This window comes from Oikopleura dioica, chromosome 2 (assembly GCF_907165135.1).
Source record: "Oikopleura dioica chromosome 2, OKI2018_I68_1.0, whole genome shotgun sequence".
Taxonomy (NCBI): Eukaryota; Metazoa; Chordata; class Appendicularia; order Copelata; family Oikopleuridae; genus Oikopleura; species Oikopleura dioica.
This window is the reverse complement of record NC_137292.1, coordinates 8,041,569-8,056,167: the sequence shown is the minus strand read 5'-3', so window position 1 is coordinate 8,056,167 and position 14,599 is coordinate 8,041,569. Positions and strand designations below refer to the sequence as shown.

Sequence of the window (14,599 nt, the reverse complement as noted above, 5' to 3'; positions counted from 1 at the left end):
AATAAATGATAATTAAAGACCTGTCTAATGTGGCATTTATTTGATGTCATATAATGTCCTATTTGCTCATTATTTCTGGACAAAAGGGCAGGTTAGGAAAACGCAGCTGCCTTAGGGTTTCATGTTCTTTTAGATCTTTTGTTAGACCTTATTGAAAAGCCCTTCGAGAAATAATCTTTTATAAAATAACTGGACGCTTAGCCATAATTTGTTGGCAATTAGATTTACAACAAACTTTAGCAGGGCAAAGTATCGAAAAAGTAAAATCGGAGGGTCACGCCGGAATCTCCTTGAGTTGATTTAGTGTTTTGGTGTTTGGTGGACAATGGCTGTCGAGTGACCATTTGTCGTCCGGTTGAGCGCGTCCTCTGTGTGTCCAATGGCTCCATTCAGTCACGGTGTGGTAACAGTAATACGGGTTCCGGGAAGGAAAGATGCAGGGCTAATTTAGTATGAGACTTATCAGTTGGTTATGATTTTATCTTGCGTCTGAATTGTTGTTACATAATGTGATCATTATTTGATTACGCTTTGTCAATTATCAACACTGCTAAGTCAACAAAAACGAGATGTCCTTGTTGATTTCAGTTTCAACAAAGGCTTCGATACCCTTTGAAGTTTCTGTCTTTTGTACCGTTCGTGAGGCCAGTCCTGGAGCTTCCGGCTGTCTTGGTGCATGCCCTGCTGCACCAACGTTACTACACCGCGCCGCCAAGAAAGCGCGCGCTCTCGGTGGTGTAGTAAAACTAGCGCCTTAGCGGGGGCGCCTCGGCCGCCGTGCTGAAGCAACTAACTCGCTTTTTCGTATTTTTCGCTTTTCTATTTGAACTGAGCTGGGCGCGCACCTGTTGCACCATTATTTCGCCAAACGAAAGATAAAAAATATACCTTTACGACGGAGATAGAGATATTCGCCGAGATGAAGGCGTTCTTGAATTGAGAGATTTTAGCCGAACGAAGATAAGAATAAGGAAGACTCTCCTCAGGTAATTTTCATGAGAACATTTTATATTCTTGAGTTGTTCATTTTTTCGTCATACAAAATAATCTTACCATCACATACAACAATTTTGTCGAGTTCCTATCGGTACATTTTCCGAGGATCTTCCTATCGAAATCCAAATCGACCCCCTACAATGGCTTTACAGAAAGCACTTGGTAAACAGCATTTCGTAGTAACCGGATTTGAGAGAAAGGTATTTTTGAAATAATAATTGTGTTTCAAATTAGCCTATTTATTTTCAAAAGATGAACGTCGAAGAGAAAATTTTCAATGGCCCGTGACGGGAGGATTCAAATCTCTTGACCCATAAAAATTGGGGACTTGAGATTCCCGTTTTTTCTTATCGATCATCAGATTCTACAGGTCAATTACTTTATCTTTCGTGGGGTTATGCAAAAGAACTTTCTCATGCCGATTTTTAACGGTCAGAAGACTCTGATAGTCAAAAGAATAGGCCGGCAACGGAATACGACGATAGGAGACCAAGCTATAATTGAGATGAAAGCTCTCCCATCGTAAATGCCGTGTTGGGGTTAGCGCTCATTTGGAAAGAGCTGATGAATTTTGTTGGTTTCTTGAAGATCCCTCGCCGTCCTGACGGCGCCTCTTCGTCAAAACTGCTTCCGTTCGACTTTGAGCGGCCTTGAGCCAGCTCATTTTGAGTTGTGGCCCCTTGATGGTTATAAAGTTCTGATTTGGCTTTATTTGCGGTCTATGATTATTTGATTCTTCCTTTTTATCCCATTCAATTTTGAGCAATCAATTTTGCTTTAGGCTCGAGTCAAGCAGCTTGACCAGCGCTAGGATTTGATTTCCGTCTCAAATCTACCATTTTCTAATTGAGAAAATCGCGGAAGTGAAATTGAATCTCCCAGAAGGCTCTGTGCATTTTGTAATCCTTCCGCACACACAAGGCAATCCGGGAAACCGACATGTTGTCGGCGTACTAAGCCGCGCAGTAATCCGCTTGTGTATAAATCTCACTTAAGGGTTGAGCTTTCGAATTGATCCGCTCGCTTGCGTGCACGCTTGACTGCTCTTTCTGGTGGAGGTGGAGCGCGCTGCGCGTTTTTCTGCCCCGCCGCGGCGACGGACTGGCGCCGACAGAATGGCGGGCCACCCCGTGACCGACCCAGCCAAAATTTCAACAGCGAAGCGTAATTTTTTAAAGCGGGATTATGGCGGCGCCGTTTGATATTTTGGAATGAGCCCGCCTGTGCATCGCCTAATTCATCACCACTCAAATTTGTCAAACAATTTGCGTCCAATTAGGCGAATCCAACTCTTGAATTTCGAGTGACGCCTTTACCATTATTACGAGTGCCTTTTGTGTGATAATAGAAACAGTTATGACGAAGTTCAAAGAAGGAATAATTTATGAGCTCATAAATTAACCTAAACAAGGGCGGATTAATTAGTGGTTAATTTGAGGAACGTCAAATCGCGCCGGATCCCCGCAGTATTTTCCTTCCTAATTCTTGAGCAAACTCATGTCGTGGATTTCATTTAATCAAATCAAATATTATCAGAGCTTATCGTCAGTCTGATCCGGCCGACACTATCTAGCTTAACCTATCAGCGATACGAGACACTCTTATCACAAAACTTACTTTTTCAGAAATTAAAATGCTTTACGAATTGTTCCGAATCGAGAATTTTTTCTTATCACTCCGCAAAGTTTCCTCCCAAACTTTGCGCAGCGTAAATTTTGAGGTGGCGATACTTACCGACTAAAAACTATTTCAGATACGAAGAAAAAATGTCAGATATGTCATTAACGAGGCTTCAACGGTGGTGAATAGCAGCCAATGCTAACGAACTTTATGGCACTTTTGGTATTTTGGAACCTTCTTTATGTTTCTCAAGGAAAGGATCATCAATTTTCATACACAAAATCTTGCAGAAGTGAGACTTTCTTTCTGATCCTCGAAAAAGCCATCAAGCCCGAGTTCACTCTCCACCCGAAAACCGAGTACATCGTCAAGAATCAAGTCGCCACGCTAAAATGTCAAGCCAAAAACGCCAAAAACCTCGAATTCCAGTGCAATGAGAAGTGGTTCGACAGCTACAAACCTCATTATGCAAGTTGGAAGGACTCGAATGGCGTTCCGTTTTTAGCTGCTTCTATTGACGTCAAGAAGTCGGATGTGGTCAGTGTTTTTGGAGAGGAAAAGTTTAATTGCCACTGCGTCGCCTGGAATAACGAAAATGGCGAGGAGATCATCGCGCAATCCGCTTCTGCGAATGTCGAGCTCGCTTTTCTCCACAAAGAGTTTCAGGCGAAACCGTTTCCGACAAAACCAGACTTTTCTGTTGGCGAGAACATTCAACTACACTGTGTGCCTCCTAAAGGTCTTCCTGCGCCGACAATCACTTGGATCAAGAATGGAGAGCCTCTTGACCCAAATCGTGACAAAAATCTAATCATCAACTACGACAACGATTTAATTGTCAAAGCTGCAAGGTAAACTTCGCTTAGAAATCTCGGAATACTAGCGCTTTTGTAGATACAGCGACTCTGGCGATTACGTCTGCCGTGCCGAAAACATTGTCGGGAGTCGTGAATCTCCAGCAGCTACGATAAAAGTTGTGACTGATGGGATGTGGTCGCACTGGTCGGAATGGTCGCATTGCCCTCTAAATTCTTGCGCAAAGATTCGAGCCTTTCGAACTCGCGCATGTAATGCTCCGGCCCCGCATAATGACGGAAAAGAATGCGTTGGAAATGAACGTGAAGAGCGTGACTGCGAAAACGAGTGCCCGATTGACGGAGGCTGGTCGAACTGGTCTCAATGGACAGAGTGTAGTCAGCGTTGTGTTCAAACTCATGAAAGGCGTTGCAATCGCCCCGCTCCTAAAAACGGCGGCGACGAGTGTTCCGGAATCGGTCTCGAAGAAATCCCTTGTCAAGGAGGCGCTTGTAAAGAAACGCTCTTTTCAAGCTTGGTGGATCAGCCAGCCTTGGCGGTCGGACTCGCCGTCGTGACGGTGATGTTTTTGACAGCCATCGGCATTGGCATTTGTGTTATCCAGCGCATGCGTGCAAATAATACAAAGGTAATCTAGTGCAAATACATCAAGTTATTTTTGAGCAACACATCTCAATTTGAACTCGTCAGTTGATTATTCATTCTAGCGCTCAATGAGGATGGAACGCTGCCAAACATCTCGCTGTAGCGATCTCTATGACCGTTACATTCCTGGCTACATGGCCCCGTCCACTTCATCCTCTTCCGAGTCGGCACAGCAGCGCGACAACCGCCAACCGCAAATGATGAGTACACAACTGAGCAACAACGTCGGCGACAATCAAATCGAGAAATTCATCACCGCCGCGCACGGTGGGGATATGGTAAGTCAACCCAGCCATCGATCATCATTAGTGAAATAACGCTCTGACATGCGAAAAGTCACAATGTATGGGGCGCTTTCTTTCGCTCAGACCACGACAATACACACTTGGTTTTCAATAACCCGGCCAATTTAGAACTTTGCCGGAGTTACGCTGAGTATTCCCCCGGATGCGTTGAGTAAAGATCAAATGATTTCACTTCGAGTTTGTGGATCTGATGGGCCCTTGCTTCCTCAGCATCAAGTTCTTCTTTCTCCGGTGGTTATCGTCGGGCCTCCAGGATTGAAAATAAGAAAGACGTTGAAGCTGATGATTCCGCATTGTGTTCATCCAGGAAATGAAATTTATTCTTCACAAGAGACAAGGAGAAACAATCACGAAAGAATTTCTCCTGGTGATTACTACGGCTGGGATCTAGAAGTTAAGCCGATCGGTGCAGCTTTGAAGGTAATTTTTTATAGATTGAAATCAAGGAAGACTTAGCAGGTCTAATTCCAAATTTTAGGTCGAACGAGTCAAGAGTCAATACCAAAGTGTTGCAACCTTGCTCCTTAAAGAGACTGGAAGCTGGTCGATTGTTGGCACCCCAAAGATCTCACCAAACAGCCGCGGATTCGCATCTCATAAAGCTGTCTACGTTTTGGTCTACGGGAGAGAAGTTGATCTGTCTGGAAACGAAGTGCAAATTCGCATTCGTGTAAGTGATCAGCTGCCAGCAACGTATGACATGATCGACAGGGATGAGCGTGATAACAGATCGAAGCCGCTTTGCCCGGCTGAAGTCTTTTGCGTGGCGAAAATGTCAGCAGGTAAGCCGAAATATGATTTTTCTCTGTTTTATGCATTTGTAGGGCTTAAAGTTCGACTTGAGCCAGCAACCCACGACTGGCAATTGACAATGATGACTCAATGCCAAGAAGTGCCCGAATCTCAGCTTTGGAGGCGATACGCTAGGCCCGTGGTTTTCACTCTCCGACGGGTCGCAAACTCGCCGAACCCATTCCTCAATCTAAACATCAACGTCCAACAAGGCAACAATCCCGCGAAATACATCAATGCTGCTTACCCGCTGCCTCAACCTTAATATCATTCACATTTGCTTCTTTTACTACTGACAATGCCCAGACAAACAGTTCCAGTCTAATTTATTTGTATAAAAGGCTAATAAAACAAATATCCTCTATCAAAATCTTTATTGAAATTTCAACTTGAAGTCTTGCTTCTGGGGATTAGCGTCTTCGAATGATTGGAAATGCACTAGCCCGCAATGGTTGGTCATGAATCGAAGGTCTTCCTCGTTGTCGCCGACGCTTATGATCCCGAAGGAATCTCCTCTCTGGATTTCTCTATAAATTACTTGAATGCTAATTGGTGTACCTTTGTGATAGCAAATACATCTCGGTTTTCGAATTTCGGGTTAGTTGTTATTTTTCCGATATCGTTATGGACGACTTCGCCATTTTCTGTTGTCAGTTTTCCGAAAAACTCGTCGATTGGAGTCCAAATTAGCTTCTTATTGATCACCGATTTATCTCTGCTCTTTGGAATCTCGATCACCAAAGATTTTATGTTGATGCTTTTCGCGTTGTAGTATTCTTGCGATGTCATTTTTCACAATGACCTTTTGGGAATCTTCAGACTAGAGGAATATCGTAAAATGAGTCGTTAAATTTAGATATTGATCATAAATAATGCTCAATATGGTAAATGTTTAGAATAACTGACGATATAAATGACAAGATACATGTTTATTTCGCAGTTATTTTCACGACTTCAGAGCCAACGAAGATGTTTCAAAGAAAAATTGTCGAGCTAACCGTCAGAGATCGTTTCTTCGATTCGTCGTTACGGTTCGATTCTGCTGAAAAGGATAAAGTTCTTCCAAGACAAAGAGTTTTGGATCTCCCGCCGAAATTTTCATTGGGAAAAAAGGGGTCATTCCATTTCAAAAGCACTGTTCATATTTACTTGAATAGATCGAACCAGCTGACGACATCCCGCTGAGAACTCCTCAAAGTTCATCGCAAATATGCTTTATTTTCAAAATAAACCACTTCGTAATTCTCCGGCAGATGGCGGTCAGGCGATTTCTTAGTATAAAGCGTTGTGCAGAAGGATGAATTCATCAAACCATGAGAGTTTTTGCTTTCTGTCTCACTTTCGCCAATGCTTTCCTTCCCGAAGGAATGGCTGATTTCCCAAACAATCCCGATGTTGCCATCAACTTCATGAAAACAATCGTCATACCAATGGCCAAGGCTGAGTTCGACAGGTAAGACTTTCGAGAGTATATGCAGAAAAAAAACGGCTTACATTTTAGTTTGGACCACGAGCAAATGCACAGAGAAATGGAGGCAGACAACCTTGACATGCGATTCGTTGACCGGGCCTTCGATTTTTGCGTTGGAGAGGACAGAAAGGACATCTCCTTCGATGAAGATAAGGAATGCTCTCAAAGGATCGTGGCAATGATTAAGAACGAAGTTCCAGATATGATCCCGACCGAGACGTTTGCAAATCAACCAGAAGATGAAGGTAAAACTACCACAACTTCCAGGACTTGTGTAACTATATTTTAAAAGAATTGCGAACGATGCTCTACAAGCTTTTTGATGTCGACAAAGATGGAAAATTCTCTCGCCAAGAATCAAAGAACGTACTCTACTGCTACATGCGAATCATTTGGTCCAAGATCATCGGAATGTACGGGATTCCCGCAGACGCCATTGCTCAGCTTTCTACTCTTTCAACGGTAAATCTCAATATTAATCAACTACTTTAACTGTCTATTCAGGTTATTCCGGAAGCAATGAACACTGATGAAGCCAGGGTTTACTTTCAAGAACATCAGCGACTCTACCAAAAGTTCCAGCAACACTTCAATCAAGAACGGCTGACCAATCTTTTCCAGGAAGTTGAACCTACCTCCAGAGGCATCACAAAGCTGTCAATCAACTTGATGGATGAATTCTCCGAATTTGCCGAAGCAGTCTACATCGGAAGCGACTACGACGGTCGCTAAAAAATTGAAACTTCTCAGAACTGCCCTGCACTCTATTGCCATTTTCAACCACGAAATAAAAACAAGAAAATTACATCAAGATTCCGATAAAAAATATTAATATTAATAAAAAATGAATGTACAGTAAGTGTAAAAAAGGGATGGGAAAATGGGTCAGACATATCAAAGAATCTTTGATAATTTCTAGGTAAGGAAGTTGGTGAAGATAAGTGCAGTGTAAGGGGAAAACAGAAACGCGTCAGTTATCCTGGTACAGCTGTCGCTGTGCTTCACGCTGTCGCTGTGCTTCACGGGCGTAGCCGAAGGGGTCATCGTAACACTCTTCGTCGGACCATTCTGAGGCGCTACTGTCGTATTGCTTTTCAGGCTGTGCAGGTCGAGGAACGTCTTGTTCGTCATCCAGCTCCATTCTATTCATACTAGAATACTGATTGAAGCCACTTTCTAAGAAGAAACAAATACCTTTTGACGATCATTTCTTGAATATCGTCTTTGTGATCGAGGTCCAGATCTTTTATGGAGATGTAATCGAACTCACAGAGACAATCGCTCATTCCCTCGCGCTTCAGATTCGCGACGTTGATCTTCGCCATTTGAGTGCGTTCTCGAACGGCATCCTCGCCAAGTCCTGAAAATAAAAAATTAACCTTTCTTTCAAAGAATGTGTACTTACGTGCACGTTCGTGCTTGTAGGCGAATCTGTGCTTCTTCAAGTACTCGAATCGGCTGATCCAGTGATCCTCTTTCATGTTGACGCATTTGAACATGGTGTAAAACGTTCCACCGGGAGTTCTCCGTCTAAAGATGCCAGTTCGCTCGTCTTCATTCGTCATCAAACCGCCGTAAAGCTCGACCACGTAGGTCATGAAATACGTCTTCAGAAGAATCCTCTGGCCGAATCTAAGCCAGATTTCTTCTATCTTTGGCAGCTGGCATGGTGGTTCATCAAGCCATTCGCAAATTTTCTTCGGCAAATCGTCCATCAATTCTTCATCTTCATCGCAAATTCGCTCTGCATCGTCGAAGAACTCGTTGAGGAGAGCATCGCCGCGTTTGCACAGATCCCATTCTCTCTTGATCGCGTAGCAGAGAAACTACAAAGGAATGACCAGTAAATTTAAATGAAAAAAGAAGATAAATTCTCTTCTGAACTTACGCGAGATTTGACTGAGGATCCATCATCGGCAGCTGGAGGCGTTGGAAGACGACGACTGACGCCATGAGCTGGCTGGGGCTTCACCTTTGTAATGATTGAACTTCCCACTTCCTCAGTGAAGTCCAGGTCGGCTACACGACGTTTTGACTAAACCGACGTTCTCGCTAACCGACGTTTTCGCTAAACCGACGTTCTCACCAAAAGTCAAAACGTCGGTTTAGTCAAAACATCGGTTTAGTCAAAACGTCGGTTTTCCTTAAAAATGCGTGGGCGCCTTGAATTTGGTTAAGACTCAGTTTGGAAACCGTTGTTCTCGTCAAACCGACGTTTTCATTATCTTTTGAAAGATCTTTGTGAAGAGTAAAAGTATAAGAATAATGAATATCTTCATTAAATTAACTAATATAACTAAAATAAATCTTTTAAAAATGATCTCAAGACCGATAAAATGTAAAAAGATAAGTAAATTATGCAGACTTAATATTTTTTAAACTTATTGATTTTGTTATTCAAATAATAATTTTAAAATAATAAATTAAAAAATATATATTTTGTTTTTCCAAGTTAACAATTTAAGGAAAATTTCGGTTTGAAAAAGACGGCGGGCTTCAGACAGAATTTTTAATCCAGGAAGAGCATGTTCTCATTCGCTCTGATTGCCCCCGCATTTTTAGGGAAAACCGACGTTTTGACTAAACCGAGGTTTTGACTAAACCGACGTTTTGACTTTTGGTGAGAACGTCGGTTTAGCGAAAACGTCGGTTAGCGAGAACGTCGGTTTAGTCAAAACGTCGTGTAGCCGTCCAGGTCGTCTTCAGTCTCCATCTCGGTATCGTGAACAGCTGATCCAGAACTTCCGAATGCCGAGAATACATCAGTGCTTTCCCTTCGTTCAGATTCATTTGCCGCTTTTCCGTCGCTCGATGACGTCTCAGTCTCCATTCCAGAGTCATTTGTTCGCTCAGACCGGATACGCTGCTTTCGTTCGTGATATTGTTTCATGCACCTTTCCTTGAACGCTTCTGTGTATCTTTCATTCCTCTCGTCCTTCCTCTCTCGATTTAAAAAGCGGCTTGTGCCTGCTTGAAGGCCTGCTCCACTCTTCTCCGCACGAAGGGCTGCTTTCCGTCCTGCCAGCGCTTTCTGATCCACTGGAACTTCTACCAAGCCGAGTGTCGGGTACTTCTTTGATAGGAAGTTGAAGATTCTTGTCGGCCCGGCGCTGGTTTCTTCACAGATAATGATAAGTTCTCGCTCTTCATCGGGCTTCTCGGCATCATCTTCTCTTCCGACCTCGGTGAACCAAAGCACTTGTTTCTCCGCTTTGGTATCTTCCCTCCTTTTCATATCCATGTTGATCTCGCCGCAGAGGAGCTTCGCGTCGTTGCGATTCGTCTTGAAGCTCGTGTAGAACCGACGAATTCCATCACTGTAGTGCGTTTGTGGGCCCCACAGGAGATCTCTCTGCGACGGTGGAATGTTTCGGTAGGGAGTCACATATCCAGCCTGAAATAAAAGTTGAAGAAAGAGACATGATCCGAGACGTACGTGGGTCAGGGGCTGGCGTGGTCTTCCGCTGAAATAGCCACGTCCTCGACCTCGTCCTCTCCCTCGTGGTGGAGCTCCGTCAAACGACCTTGGTCCTCCGTTGAATTTGCCTCTGTTAGCTTGTCTTGTTCTCATCTTTGCCGATTCTGAAAGCTGTGATATAAATCGCTGATAGCAAGGAAGAGTACCGACAGATAAGGATGTCTTCTTAAAGTTTTCTCTTGTGAAGAGTGGTTCTCTAAATCTGCAAAAGCTTGTGTATAAAATTAAATTTTCGTAAATAAATCTGCGGAGGTGGATGTCCGACCAATTGAGTGAACTGATACTTCGACACGAGATCTCCCCGTCCGGCAGTAGGCCGATTCTCGAAATGAATTTGCTCTCCGTCTTTGGCGCGAACTCGAAAACACATTCCTCGATTCGGATGAAACTTGAAAGTCGGCCATGTCGTGCGGGAGACAACCCGATTGCGAAATAAACGAAATTTACATGGATTAAAAAGCCGACTCATCACGATTGAAAATCTGCGGGAGTTTATGAACGCTGATAATCCCTTCGGAATTCAAGAACGGTAGAACATGAAATATCAAAGCTTCGGTCACGATCTTTTCATTGATTTTCTGACTGATTAATAATCAGTGATTATCTTTTAGTCTCATGTTTAGTCACTGTAGTATTTGTTTGGAAAAACTTTTTCCGAAAAAGTCAGTCAGAAATTCTGACTAAGAAAGTCCGGATAGGACACTGTTTTCAGAAAGAAGATGAAGTTTTTTTAGATTATTTTTGGCCCTGAAAAGGGCCTTGAGACCGTAACTCTTTCTGAACAAGTCCAGATCGAGCTAATGCCTGTAGTGATAACTCGAAGAGTTAACGAGAGCCATTGTACTTGGTGACGGCTTTGGTTCCCTCGGAAATAGCATGTTTCGCGAGTTCGCCAGGAATGATGAGCCGAACAGCTGATTGGATGTCTCGAGCCAAGATCGTTGACTGCTTGTTCTTCTTGGCGAGACTGGAAGCTTCAGCGGCCAGGCGGTCAAAGAGGTCGTGGACGAAGGAATCCATGATGCTCATCGCCTTGCTGGACATGCCGGTGTCGGGGTGAACTTGCTTCAGCACCTTGTAGATGTAGTGACTGAAGTTGACCTTCTTGAATCGAAGCTCGCGCTGGGCTTTCTTCAACTCTTCTGGAGTTTTCACCGAGCTGGTGTTTTTTGTCTTTGGGCGTCCTCGGCCTCGCTTCTGAACTGTCTTTGCCATCTTTTGAGTTGACTTGTAATCAAAAAGTTAGATTTTTGAAAACTTATGGAATGATGAAATTCTGGGTTTGCAGGCCTTTTTATAGCGTCGGCTGAGAAGCACGAGAGGAAAAGGCTCATTGGCGCCACGAGCGGCCCGCCGCAAGAAATCATTCCTCGACTGAGTCGACTCGCTTGAAAATTAGGCAACCAGTGCTGGAGACAACCAAAAAGTTGCGAAATCGACGCAGCAGAAAGCCGACTCATCAAGTTTTCGACCGAAAATGCGCGCGTTTTCAAAATCACAACGGATTTTCCCTTCAGGAATTCGAATTCGCTCATCTTTGCATCACAAGCCAGTTCATGCATACAGACATTCTTTCTTCATACCGTATCTTTCATAACGTAATTATGAGCAACTACTTTATGTCACATAAATCATATGGATGTAAGTATTACCTTTGTTATTATTTTCTGCATGATATTTATGAGTAAGGATTATCCTTTATCCTGCGTATTTATAACTTCAATTTCGGTTCAATATCGTTACCGTATATTCCAAAAGACATTCTTATTACAGTAAAAGCAAGATCATGTGAGAAGGCAGTTATCTTTTACAGTAGTTCAAATGTGCTTGGAATCGCTGAAGGGGAAGTTTTTCAGAGGGACGAGCGTTTTCGTGCAGCAGAGCGAGTCAGAAGGGGATCGCAGCTTTTCACGGCCAGTCGGAGCGAACGTCTCGGCTTCAATTTCACTGCTGTTTTTGCTTTCTTCGATGGCGGAGAATCCACTGATTCCTCTGGAGAAAGCAAGTTGTTGCATTCGTGGATCATTCTCTTTCTTGGCGTCTTGAGCTGCTGATCGACTTCCTGGAATCGAAGCTCAAGGATTTTCTTCGCGCGATTTTCCGAGACGGGAGTCCTAACCAAACGGTTGTTTTCCGTGCTCACCCAGCTTTCCAAGAAACTTCCTTTCGCGTTCTTGGCCTCAATCAGTGCCTTTTCGATCTTGACGACGATTGCAGAGCTGTTATCCGCGCGCTTGTGATGATCCGACCACAAGGAGAGAGCTTTTTTGACAAGCACGCTGGCGGCTGTTACTCCTTTGACTTCGCCCCGTTTCTTTCGCTCTTCAAAGTCGGCGACGATGCCCACCATATCGCGAGCTCTCATCGTGTTGGTGATTCCGTCAGAAACGAGGATGATGTAGCGAGCGCCGGTTTTCTCCAAGTCGTAGACTTTGATGTCGGGAACAGGCGAAACCTACAAGAGTAAATTTTGTCCTTGTTGTTATCAGCTGAGATCATTCGGAAGTAGAATCTTACCAAGTACGTTTTGGATCGCTCGTTCCAGGACCAAAAGTCCCCTAAGCTTCTGGCGATGCCCAAGTAAGGCATGTGATCTGTCCATTCGAACTTTGTTCCCGGGTGATTCACTCTTTCCCAGCACACTCGGTAGCTACTCTTGCTTTTGAGCACGCGGCCACCGTTTCTTTCAATTCGACTCTTCTCTTTCGGACTTTCGGGCTTGTGGTCCTCTGTCAACAACATCGCTTGCAGAGGAGTCTTTTTATCCTTTTGAGTTGCCATGATCACTGCAGAATCCCCAGCGTGAGCAACGTACATTAGGTCGCCACGGATAATCACTAGCGCAACGGTCGTTCCAGCATTGCTGAGGTGGTTGTGTCGATATGGCCACTTGGCTAAATAATTTCAAATGAAATTGAGAATTTAGCCTAATAGACTTATAAATTATAACTTATAATTTATAAGTTAACGTCGCTTAAGGGATCCCCCCCCCAATTTCGCCAACTTTGACCTCTATCTACTTTTTTTTTTAGCTTACGTAGGAAGCTGGTTTTGGGCGCATTAGAAAGCCCGCTTCGAAAGGAGCAAATTCTGGTAGAATCAGCTTGCCAGCATAACATTCGCTTATGCATTACAGGCCGTCAAAGTGATTAACATCTTGAAAAATGGCCATTTTAGGTCATTTTCAAATCGTATCTACTTTTTTTTGGGCTTTGGGATTCAAAATCCTTTTGGTTTATCTAAAAGTATAGACGCTAATCTTTATTTTTTGGTAGAATCAGCATGATCGGATTAGTGAATAAAAAAATTCTAGTTGTAAAACTTTTTGAAACCATTTTTGGCGTTATTTGGGTGTTAGAATGCTCTCTAGCGCCAACAATTGGCCGAAAATTCTAGTGCGGTTATTAAATTCGTAATCTTCACATTCTAAGCTTTCGAAAGAGCCCTTGTTTGTGTTATTTCGATGACAATGAAAAATCGAAAAAAATTGCGATTTTCACGCTAAGTACAATTTACATGCATTTTCCCGAACTTTGGGAACCAAAATTTCGGGGATGCATTTATGTAAAGGGGTACTATCATATATCAAAATGATCCTCAGAAAACAAGGAATCTAATCATAGGCGATAATGACCGGTGCCAAAGGTTTGAAAAATCGGGGGGTGATCCCTTAAAACTCAAAACTTACGTCGCTTTTCAAGCATAGCCTCGTGGCAAGAAAGAAATCCAGATCGAATCGCCCGCATGACAGTTTCGACGTCCCTCGAGTAGAAGCCCTCTTCTTCTTTGATGAATTCCATAAGATGATCCTGAAGCAGTGACTAACCTTCAATAACGGACACTCTGAAAGCTACCTTAGCAAAGAGCGAAGCTTCTGAGCCACCATGCCCGTCGTAAACGGCGAAGCTCGCGTCTTCAGTAGAACCTTTCGAGGAGCTTACTCGCTCGAACTGGACCGAAGTGACGTCCTCCATGTAATCACGATCACCCTGCTCTGCGGCAGCAGAAGAAGCAAGTCGCCAACCCATTGTCTTCGTCATTGTTTTCCTGAATTTCTTGTTAAAAGTGTTCCGAGATGGAGTCAATGATGTCGATTTCGAAACCGGCGGTGTCTCGTAGACATATCATTAATTCACAATTAGAAATTTGCAATTAAAAAAGATCCATTTATTACCTGAAGCTCGTCTTAGTTGTACTTTTTACAGTAAAACACGTAAAATCCTCGTCCTTCTTGATTTGTAATTCCGTTTTCCTCTGTTTTTGAAAGAAGAATTTCTTCTCTGTATTTTTCGAGAATATGAATTCCGGTGTTGCTGGCAATGACGAAATGGGGACTGGGCGGCAAGGGAAGAAACTATTGGTCGATTCGGTAAAAACTTGGGCAACACGTGTGGGAGACAACCAAGCGATTGCTGATGAGCCCAGATTAGTCATGTTTTTGATGAAAATGGGCGAACTGTTATCAGCGATAACGAA

At 43.5% G+C, this 14,599-nt stretch overlaps 5 protein-coding genes and 1 pseudogene across 5 annotated transcripts; 2 read left to right on the top strand and 4 right to left on the bottom strand.

Moving 5' to 3' along the window:
- Nucleotides 1-766: 766 nt before the first annotated feature.
- LOC145698062 (netrin receptor UNC5C-like) lies at nucleotides 767-5,539 on the top strand. Its single transcript, XM_081775268.1, has 8 exons — nucleotides 767-986; nucleotides 2,750-2,869; nucleotides 2,939-3,467; nucleotides 3,511-4,060; nucleotides 4,140-4,355; nucleotides 4,491-4,802; nucleotides 4,861-5,164; nucleotides 5,207-5,539. Exons 2-8 carry the CDS (start codon nucleotides 2,812-2,814, stop codon nucleotides 5,437-5,439), a joined length of 2,202 nt encoding a protein of 733 aa, XP_081631394.1. The 5' UTR covers nucleotides 767-986; nucleotides 2,750-2,811; the 3' UTR covers nucleotides 5,440-5,539.
- LOC145698061 (uncharacterized) lies at nucleotides 5,434-5,963 on the bottom strand. The gene is made up of 2 exons (XM_081775267.1): nucleotides 5,733-5,963; nucleotides 5,434-5,691 (listed from the first exon to the last, which is right to left on the bottom strand). Exons 1-2 carry the CDS (start codon nucleotides 5,961-5,963, stop codon nucleotides 5,548-5,550), a joined length of 375 nt encoding a protein of 124 aa, XP_081631393.1. The 3' UTR covers nucleotides 5,434-5,547.
- Nucleotides 5,964-6,466: 503 nt separating this feature from the next.
- Nucleotides 6,467-7,457, top strand: LOC145698027 (uncharacterized). Its single transcript, XM_081775234.1, has 4 exons — nucleotides 6,467-6,627; nucleotides 6,676-6,890; nucleotides 6,938-7,107; nucleotides 7,150-7,457. The coding sequence occupies exons 1-4, from the start codon at nucleotides 6,488-6,490 to the stop codon at nucleotides 7,375-7,377; spliced, it is 753 nt and encodes a 250-aa protein (XP_081631360.1). The 5' UTR covers nucleotides 6,467-6,487; the 3' UTR covers nucleotides 7,378-7,457.
- Nucleotides 7,458-7,463: 6 nt separating this feature from the next.
- LOC145698011 (uncharacterized) lies at nucleotides 7,464-10,421 on the bottom strand. Its single transcript, XM_081775217.1, has 7 exons — nucleotides 10,274-10,421; nucleotides 10,082-10,227; nucleotides 9,341-10,039; nucleotides 8,534-8,659; nucleotides 8,051-8,471; nucleotides 7,840-8,005; nucleotides 7,464-7,796 (listed from the first exon to the last, which is right to left on the bottom strand). Exons 2-7 carry the CDS (start codon nucleotides 10,214-10,216, stop codon nucleotides 7,616-7,618), a joined length of 1,728 nt encoding a protein of 575 aa, XP_081631343.1. The 5' UTR covers nucleotides 10,217-10,227; nucleotides 10,274-10,421; the 3' UTR covers nucleotides 7,464-7,615.
- Nucleotides 10,422-10,825: 404 nt separating this feature from the next.
- LOC145698036 (histone H2B pseudogene) lies at nucleotides 10,826-11,357 on the bottom strand (annotated as a pseudogene).
- Nucleotides 11,358-11,878: 521 nt separating this feature from the next.
- Nucleotides 11,879-14,421, bottom strand: LOC145698016 (protein phosphatase 1D-like). The gene is made up of 5 exons (XM_081775222.1): nucleotides 14,298-14,421; nucleotides 13,978-14,170; nucleotides 13,812-13,932; nucleotides 12,641-13,017; nucleotides 11,879-12,578 (listed from the first exon to the last, which is right to left on the bottom strand). Exons 2-5 carry the CDS (start codon nucleotides 14,161-14,163, stop codon nucleotides 11,976-11,978), a joined length of 1,287 nt encoding a protein of 428 aa, XP_081631348.1. The 5' UTR covers nucleotides 14,164-14,170; nucleotides 14,298-14,421; the 3' UTR covers nucleotides 11,879-11,975.
- Between the last annotated feature and the right edge of the window lie 178 nt (nucleotides 14,422-14,599).

Bases quoted from the DNA above. Each gene is read 5' to 3' on its own strand.
- LOC145698016 (XM_081775222.1), bottom strand. From the start codon at position 14,163: ATGACGAAGACAATGGGTTGGCGACTTGCTTCTTCTGCTGCCGCAGAG. The intron at 13,018-13,811 runs GTAAGTTTTGAG...GAAATTATTTAG, and splicing joins GGCTATGCTTGAAAAGCGAC to CCAAGTGGCCATATCGACAC. The intron at 12,579-12,640 runs GTAAGATTCTAC...TTACTCTTGTAG, and splicing joins AGCGATCCAAAACGTACTTG to GTTTCGCCTGTTCCCGACAT.
- LOC145698062 (XM_081775268.1), top strand. From the start codon at position 2,812: ATGCTAACGAACTTTATGGCACTTTTGGTATTTTGGAACCTTCTTTAT. The intron at 4,356-4,490 runs GTAAGTCAACCC...CGGCCAATTTAG, and splicing joins CCGCGCACGGTGGGGATATG to AACTTTGCCGGAGTTACGCT. The intron at 5,165-5,206 runs GTAAGCCGAAAT...ATGCATTTGTAG, and splicing joins CGTGGCGAAAATGTCAGCAG to GGCTTAAAGTTCGACTTGAG.
- LOC145698061 (XM_081775267.1), bottom strand. From the start codon at position 5,963: ATGACATCGCAAGAATACTACAACGCGAAAAGCATCAACATAAAATCT. The intron at 5,692-5,732 runs GTACACCAATTA...AGAGAAATCCAG, and splicing joins ATGTATTTGCTATCACAAAG to AGAGGAGATTCCTTCGGGAT.
- LOC145698027 (XM_081775234.1), top strand. From the start codon at position 6,488: ATGAGAGTTTTTGCTTTCTGTCTCACTTTCGCCAATGCTTTCCTTCCC. The intron at 6,628-6,675 runs GTAAGACTTTCG...CTTACATTTTAG, and splicing joins GCCAAGGCTGAGTTCGACAG to TTTGGACCACGAGCAAATGC. The intron at 6,891-6,937 runs GTAAAACTACCA...ATATTTTAAAAG, and splicing joins AAATCAACCAGAAGATGAAG to AATTGCGAACGATGCTCTAC.
- LOC145698011 (XM_081775217.1), bottom strand. From the start codon at position 10,216: ATGAGAACAAGACAAGCTAACAGAGGCAAATTCAACGGAGGACCAAGG. The intron at 10,040-10,081 runs GTACGTCTCGGA...CTTTTATTTCAG, and splicing joins CACGCCAGCCCCTGACCCAC to GCTGGATATGTGACTCCCTA. The intron at 8,006-8,050 runs GTAAGTACACAT...TTTTATTTTCAG, and splicing joins CTACAAGCACGAACGTGCAC to GACTTGGCGAGGATGCCGTT.